This window comes from Diaphorina citri, unplaced genomic scaffold, assembly GCF_000475195.1.
Source record: "Diaphorina citri unplaced genomic scaffold, Diaci psyllid genome assembly version 1.1 scaffold2065, whole genome shotgun sequence".
NCBI classification, from domain to species: Eukaryota; Metazoa; Arthropoda; class Insecta; order Hemiptera; family Psyllidae; genus Diaphorina; species Diaphorina citri.
The window spans coordinates 25763-34361 of NW_007379490.1; the positions used below are offsets into that span (position 1 = coordinate 25763).

The following is an 8599-nucleotide window of genomic DNA, read 5'->3' on the forward strand; positions in this document are numbered from 1 at the left end:
TATTTTTTTTTTGAAAAATTTTTTTTTTTTTTTTTTTTTTTTTTTTTTTTCAATTCACCCATGTGAAGAAGACACTGAATAAACATTTCGAGACGAAATCGTTGTCGTTTTTCTACCTCTCCCTCGCCCTGTCCATTCGTTTCTCTTCTTTTGGCCAAAGTTCAAGATTTTGTATTATTAAACCGCACACACACACGGGTATAACAAGCGTTAGCGTACACAATAATACCTATGTACCTACATTATGTAAGTATGTACACACAAACATAAAACAAAACATAAACATACGTATAATGTGCGAAATTTATTCTGTCTTCTCCTTCTTTTCCTTCTTCTTCTCCTTCTCTTCCTTCTTCTCCTTCTCCTTCGTTAAGGTTCACTCTGTTTATGGTCTGTTTATTGTCCCCTAGCAAGACAGTGTGCTAGAGTCCCCAGATTACCTATTATGTTAAGACGGTCTCTTCTTGTTTGCCGCGTCAATTTTTGTGTAGGACCATTGCACAGATTACCTAATGTCTCTAATATTTAATATTGATGATATCCATGTTTTTATTCGGGTTTCAGTGAACGCCATCACGGGCAACTATGACATCGAGCCCAAATACAAGGTGTTAAGACGGTCTCTTCTTGTTTGCCGCGTCAATTTTCGTGTAGGACCATTGCACTGTCCAGATTATCCAATGTCTAATATTTAATATTGATGATATCCCTGTTTTTATTCGGGTTTCAGTGAACGCCATCACGGGCAACTATGACATCGAGCCCAAATACAAGGTGTTCGAATACCGGGTCCCTTTCACTCTCAAGTGTAACGTAACCTCACCACCCCCTGGCGACGACTATCAGATAGTATGGTAAGTACAAAGTGGCCCGGTGAAGTAAAAGGGCTTTTGAGTCCTTCAAATGACCAATTTATGCGCTTTTTAGGGCTAAAAAGAACTGGCTCTCAAGCTGCATCAATAGTATGGTTAGTAAAAGGGCTTTTGAGTCCTTCCAAATGACCAATTTATGCGCTTTTTAGGGCCAAAAAGAACTGGCTCTCAAGCTGCATCAATAGTATGGTTAGTAAAAGGGCTTTTGAGTCCTTCAAATGACCAATTTATGCGCTTTTTAGGGCCTTTCTCTCGGAGCGCGATTTTCGGAATGATTTTTTTTTCAATGTTTACAAACAACAGCTGATTTTGATGTATGAGAAGTTAAACGCAAATCGTCTGAAAAATCGTTTAAAATTATCAGGGGTTCTCAAAAATGGCGCGTTTCCTTATTTTTGGCGCTTATATTAAAAAGTGCCGATCTTTGGTCGCCGTGCGGCGACTAGGTGTTTTACCTAACATGATCTTAAAATATCAATGCACGTCGATCTTTGAATAACGACAAATTTGTTCCCTAGGTACAAAGGAAACAAGTCAATCACGGAAGCCACAGAGCTATCCGGCCGATTGACTCAGTCCAAAGATTCCATCACCATTCGGAAGACGACTGTAGATGATGCCGGCCAGTATTCCTGTCGTCTCATTGACCCGAAGAGCACCAACACCACGCCACTGGCCCAAGCCGATTTTGACGTTATAAGTAAGTAGAATAATAGGTTTCTACCCTATTAAGTGGATTTTGACGCTATTAGATCGGAACCGGACAAAAAATTGGTCTTTTCGGGGCCGGATTTTCTCAAAAACTTGATTCTTTCGGGTTCGATTTTTCTAAAATTTAGTTCTTTGGGGCCAAATTTTCCCAATATTTGGTCTTTTCGGGCCGGATGCTCCAAAAACTTGGTCCTTTCGAGCTGGATTTCCTTCAGAAAATGTCATTTAACCCTTTCCTAACTGTTTCCTTCATCTGTTTCACAGTGAAACCCACTGCCAAACTCGTTGAAATCCTAACCGTGCTCGAGGGAGAGAATTTACGTCTCTTGATCTTGGCCCTTTCGGGCCGGATTTCTTCAAAACTTGGTCTTTTCGGGCCGGATTTTCCCTTTATTTGGTCCTTTCGGACCGAATTTTCTTAAAATTGGCCCTTTAACCTTTCCCAACTGTTTCTTTCTTCTGTTTCACAGTGAAACCCACTGCCAAGCTCGTTGAAACACAAATTTGGTCTTTTCGGGCCGGATGCTCCAAAAACTTGGTCCTTTCGAGCTGGATTTCCTTCAGAAAATGTCATTTAACCCTTTCCTAACTGTTTCTTTCATCTGTTTCACAGTGAAACCCACTGCCAAACTCGTTGAAATCCTGACCGTGATCGAGGGAGAGAATTTACGTCTCTTGATCTTGGCCCTTTCGGGCCGGATTTCTTCAAAACTTGTTCTTTTCGGACCGTATTTTCTTAAAATTGGCCCTTTAACCTTTCCCAACTGTTTCTTTCTTCTGTTTCACAGTGAAACCCACTGCCAAGCTCGTTGAAACACTGACCGTAATCGAGGGCGAGAAGTTACGTCTCGAGTGTTTGGTCGTAGGAAGCCCCCCACCTACTGTGGAATGGAGAATCGGCAATGATACCTACTTCCGATCCCAGGGCAGAATTAAACTGAGCGAACACCCAGAGAAAGGTAGACTAGAATCTAGAATAAGAAGAAATGAGAGAAGGATTAATAAAGAATGAGATATTATATTGATATATTAGAAAATAATAATAGAAAATGCAATACATGACGTCATCGCCTACGGGAGTGTATGCCGTGACGTCAAACTTCACGATTTACCGGTATTTTTTAAATCGTTTGTATCATGCAAATGATTGATTCCGTGACTGGCTGTTGCGGGGGCCACTCAGCCTCGTGAGGAAAATGAGTGAGTAGCTATGGTACTTAAATGCGCATAGCGACCGGTGCCAGCATGGTAGGTAAACATTGGTTGTTAGGATTATTGAGATATTGGGAAAATCCTACAATGCTGCAGTGAGCACCAAAGTTGTGACATAATAACACAAAGAAAACTGCATTTACATACATTTACAAATTATGAAATGGGGCAGTTGCATTTGGGTAAAATTTTAAAAGGTCGATTCCTTCGTAAAAAGTTGTGAAAAATGCAACTCTGAAATCACTCAGAAAGAGTAATTTAAGAAGGTCCATTTTTTTTCCGTTCTAATAAGTGTTTCCTACAAGGGAGTTTGCTCTATTGAACTAATACACTTTTTTCTCTCCTCTCCCCCCAGGAACCGCGAACTCCGTACTGCAAATCGACGAGGCGACCATGGCAGACCGCGGGAACTATTACTGTCACGGCAACAACGTAGCCACCCGAAACTCGCAGCCGAACGAAGCATTCGTTTATGTTCGGGTCAAAGGTAAGAGCTTCGGGTATGATCGGGTTGAAGCTATCCATCAATTTATGGATTATTAAAAACTTGGGCCTACGGGGCCAGATTTCTTCAAAACTTGGTCCAATTACCCAAAACTTGGTAGCAGAGAGTAAGTATGCATTGCTAAAAAATAACTTAAGTAAAATAGTACCAAACTTGGTTCTTCGGGCCGGATTTTTCCAAAACTTGGTCCTTTAGAGGCCAAATTTCCCAAAACTTGGTAACAGAGAGTAAGTATCCATTGCTAAAAAAATAACTTAAGTAAAATAGTACCAAACTTGGTGCTTTGGGCCCGGATTTTTGGTCCTTTAGAGGAATTAGAGGCCAAATTTTCCTGAACTTGGTAACAGAGAGTAAGTATCTATTGCTAAAAAAATAACTTAAGTAAAATAGTACCAAACTTGGTCCTTCGCGGCCGGATTTTTCCAAAACTTGGTCCTTTAGAGGCCAAATTTTCCTGAACTTGGTAACAGAGAGTAAGTATCTATTGCTAAAAAAATAACTTAAGTAAAATAGTACCAAACTTGGTGCTTTGGGCCCGGATTTTTCCAAAACTTGGTCCTTTAGAGGCCAAATTTCCCAAAACTTGGTAACAGAGAGTAAGTATCGCATTGCTAAAAAATAACTTAAGTAAAATAGTACCAAACTTGGTGCTTTGGGCCCGGATTTTTCCAAAACTTGGTCCTTTAGAGGCCAAATTTCCCAAAACTTGGTAACAGAGAGTAAGTATCTATTGCTAAAAAAATAACTTAAGTAAAATAGTACCAAACTTGGTCCTTCGCGGCCGGATTTTTCCAAAACTTGGTCCTTTAGAGGCCAAATTTTCCTGAACTTGGTAACAGAGAGTAAGTATCTATTGCTAAAAAAATAACTTCGGGGCCGGATTTTTCAAAACTTGAACCTTTCGGGGCCGGATTTTTCCAAAACTTGGTCCTTTGGGGCCGGATTTTTCAAAACTTGAACCTTTCGGGGCCGGATTTTTCCAAAACTTTTTTCCAAACTTGGTCCTTCGGGGCCGGATTTTTCCAAACTTGGACCTTCGGGGCCGGATTTTTTCAAAAGTTTCCATACTTTGGTGATTTAGGGCACAGGTAGACCTGACAGGCGGACCTGATCAGGTCTACCTGATAGTGAGTGGCTGGCCTAAGCTGTAAGCTCATCATTACAATCCTTACATAATCATTTCCTCATTAGCTCATCCCAGGATTCTCGTATGACTCTGTGCAACATGTGTCACCTGTAACATGTGTCGCAACGTTTCTATCTTGAGATAGTTTCAAATTTCACCTGGTGTGCTATGTCGTCCCAGTCCCATGCATAATCCTAGTCCTACATAGGCAATACTTACATATCTTATGTCCTATTTATATGTAGGTAGGTACCTATTAGATAATAATTATATGAGGAGCTGGGTGCAAAAAGGGACATATAGATTTTTTGCCAACATATCTTATGTCCTATTTATATGTAGGTAGGTACCTATTAGATAATAATTATATGAGAAGCTGGGTGCAAAAAGGGACATATAGATTTTTTGCCCTTTTTGCGTAAAACGGTTTTTTGAATAGAACGTGGTGCGCTCTATCTTCCATAAGCTCATTACAATCCTTACATAATCATTTCCTCATTAGCTCATCCCAGGATTCTCATATGACTCTGTGCAACATGTGTCACCTGTAACATGTGTCGCAACGTATTCTATCTTGAGATAGTTTCAAATTTCACCTGGTGTGCTATGTCGTCCCAGTCCCATGCATAATCCTTAGTCCTACATAGGCAATACTTACATATCCTATGTCCTATTTATATGTAGGTAGGTACCTATTAGATAATAATTATATGAGGAGCTGGGTGCAAAAAGGGACATATAGATTTTTTGCCCTTTTTGCGTAAAACGTTTTTTGAATAGAACGTAGTGCGCTCTATCTTCCAGCGTTTGAACTGCAGTGATAACTTTTTTCGATGAGTTACCGCGTTTTTTGTAAACATACCTACCTACTTTTCAGGATTTTGATGAAAAATTGAAAACTTTAAAGTTAAATATGTCAGTTTGATGATTTTCATTTATTGCCCTTTTTGCACCCAGCTCCTCATATCATGTTATGCCTATTTCGCCTTGTGATCCATTTCAATTTCAATGTTAAGGTCATAATGAGATAAGTATATAGGTTGGTAGGTGGGTATCATTCTAAAACATATCGCATAAATTCAAGTAATTTAATAGTGTTGCTGCAAACCCAAGTACTTACATTGTGCAAGTAATATCTGGAATTTTGGAGGACCGACTCACCATAGCTACTTAGCTATCATAGCTACTTATCTGTCGTTTGCTGTTTGGTTGATGTTGTGCCCCTAAAAACCTTCTTCTTCGTTTAGTGTGCTTCCTTTTTAATTATATCTATCTTTATAATTTTATCTATTTCTTTACTTAGAAATAATAAGTACATACCTACCTATCTATTTATACTTATACTTATTATTAAATTTTTTATCAATTAAAAACTTTTTTCCTCTCAAACTTTTGCTTACAAGAAAAAAAAAAAAAAAAAAAACTGGTCGTAGGAAGCCCCCCACCTACTGTGGAATGGAGAATCGGCAATGATACCTACTTCCGATCCCAGGGCCGGATTAAGCTGAGCGAACACCCAGAGAAAGGTAGACTAGAATCTAAAATAAGAAGAAATGAGAGAAGGATTAATAATGAATGGGATATATTGATATATTAAAAAATAATAATAGAAAATGCAACAGTTTTACGAGGGGGAGCGAGACTAGGATTCCCGAATTATCACATCAAATGATGAAATGGGTCAGCTCCCATGGCGTAGTGGTCACTGCGCTCGCCTTGCATGCGGGAGACCCCGGTTCGATTCCCGGCGGGGTCAAGAAATTTGTATCATGCAAGTTATTGATTCCGTGACTGGCTGTTGCGGGGCCCACTCAGCCTCGTGAGGAAAATGAGTAGCTATGACATATAAATGCGCATAGTGACCCATGCCGTGACGTCAAACTTCACGATTTACCGGTATTTTTTAAATCGATTTATCTCGGCATCTAGAAGTCGTAGAAGAAAAAGAAAAATTCCGTTGGTCCTCATTTTTCCTGCTCTATGACTTTGAAACATCATAAGTAAGCGCAACTGATCTATTGTTATGCTTTCAGTGTTGGTGAAACTCACCCTGTATTGTGTATTATCTTATATTATAAGAACGAGATCCATTCACTCATTCACATTTCACACACTGATCGCTCTATCTCGAGAACCACAACACCTAGAAACTTCTCATTCTTTTGAGACAGCAACTTGTGTAAAGTCAAAAGATTGATTTATCAGTCAAATTTGATTTATCAAATCTATGTTTTACATTTTTAACAATTTTTGACGCCCTTCCTTCCTGTTTTGGTGGTAAGTGGTTTTGTTTCCTATTTGCAGTTGCTATAATGCTATTGTATTGAGTAATGAGTATCGAGTAACATCGATTCGAAGGCAAACGTTATTAGGCTTTGATTGAGAATTATTTGTTGTACATATTCTTTTTTCTTCTCCTTTCATTGAATTTCCACAAAACAAATTTACTTAATTTTTGACTCCCTTCCTTCCTGTTTTGGTGTTTAGGGGATTGTTTTGCTTTCAGTGTTGGTAGTGTTGGTGGAACCCTCTCTGTATTGTGTATTTTTTCTCATATAACTTCTCATTCTCATTCTTTTGAGACAGCAACTTGTGTAAAGTCAAAAGATTGATCATTGCACAGTTAAATTTGATTTAACAAATCTATTGTTTACATTTTTAACAATTTTTGACGTTCCTGTTTTGGTGGTAAGGGGTTTTGTTACCTATTTGCAGTTGCTATAATGCTATTGTATTGAGTATCGAGCTATCGAGTAACATCGATTCGAAGGCAAACGTTATTAGGCTTTGATTGAGAATTATTTGTTGTACATATTCTTTTTTCTTCTCCTTTCAATAGCTGTTTATCTGTCGAATAAATCTAATTCGATTTTGCCATTACCATTTTGCCATTATTGCATATTGCATTCCTCTATTTGCAGTCTAGCTGGCAGCTCTGTGGCCATTCCTGGGTATCTGTATTGAGGTGATTGTGCTGTGCACCGTGATGGCAGCTCTGTGGCCATTCCTGGGTATCTGTATTGAGGTGATTGTGCTGCGCACCGTGATTTATATATTATCTCCAACTATTTGTCTATCTGTATATGATTTATTTGAATTTGGGTGGAAATTTTTCCTACTTTGTTATATTGATTACATTTGGTGTTTCCTCTCTATTTGCAGACAAGTTGGCAGCTTTGTGGCCATTCCTGGGTATTTGTATGAAAATCCCTATATTTCCAGGGGGAAAAAACCCTCAATTGCTAATCCACAATATTTTGCAAGAAAATCCATTTTAGCTGCTAGAAGATCACCATAGTTGTTAGAAAATTCCCCTACTTACTAGAAAAGCCACTTAGCTGCAAGATCTTCATTAGTTGTTAGAAAATCCCTTTAGTTGCAAGAAAAAACCCCTTAGGTAGTTGCAAAAAAATCTCCTATAACCCATCATTTGAAAATTCTTATGACCCATTGTTAACTTTTACCATTCTTTCCCGTTTTTATTGGTGTTACATTTTCCTCCCAATTTTTCGAAGGAAAAATATTTTGTGTTTTCAAAGAATTCCTTCCAGAATTTTGCTGTTTTTGTGTACTCTAGAAAAATTATCAGATTTTTGGGGGTTTTATTGAAAATTTTGCATTGAGTATTAAGTATCCTCGGACTCGTGTGGAATTGTTATTGTTTGGATACCATCGATAAATATGTTGTTTTCTATGTTGAACAATTATTCTACACAGAAAATACAATTGAACTGCCAATAGCTCATTTTCCAAATTGAATACAATTGAACCATGGTAGAAAGAATAACAATTGAACGAAAATACAATTGAACTGCCAATAGCTCATTCTCCAAATTGAATCTAACGTCGAGTGAACTTTCGTTTAGATCTACAGTTCACTGAACTTCTTAGAGGTCTACAGTGAACTTTCTTCTTAAAACACGCGAAGCCCCCCTCCCGAGCACGAAGTGCGAGTTGTTTGGATACCATCGATAAATATGTTGTTTTCTATGTTGAACAATTATTCTACACAGAAAATACAATTGAACTGCCAATAGCTCATTTTCCAAATTGAATACAATTGAACGAAAATACAATTGAACTGCCAATAGCTCATTTTCCAAATTGAATCTAACGTTGAGTGAACTTCCGTTTAGATCTACAGTTCACTGAACTTCTTAGAGGTCTACAGTG

General features: G+C 38.4%; 1 protein-coding gene across 1 annotated transcript in view; it reads left to right on the top strand.

Moving 5' to 3' along the window:
* Nucleotides 1-7704, top strand: part of LOC103518077 (lachesin) — a 12894-nt gene extending 5190 nt beyond the window's left edge. The window contains exons 2-6 of the mRNA XM_026829969.1: nt 731-854; nt 1391-1572; nt 2372-2542; nt 3151-3282; nt 7589-7704. Of these exons, the coding sequence (XP_026685770.1) occupies nt 731-854; nt 1391-1572; nt 2372-2542; nt 3151-3282; nt 7589-7704 (725 nt within the window). The remainder of the gene's footprint in view (nt 1-730; nt 855-1390; nt 1573-2371; nt 2543-3150; nt 3283-7588) is intronic.
* The last annotated feature ends 895 nt before the right edge of the window (nt 7705-8599 follow it).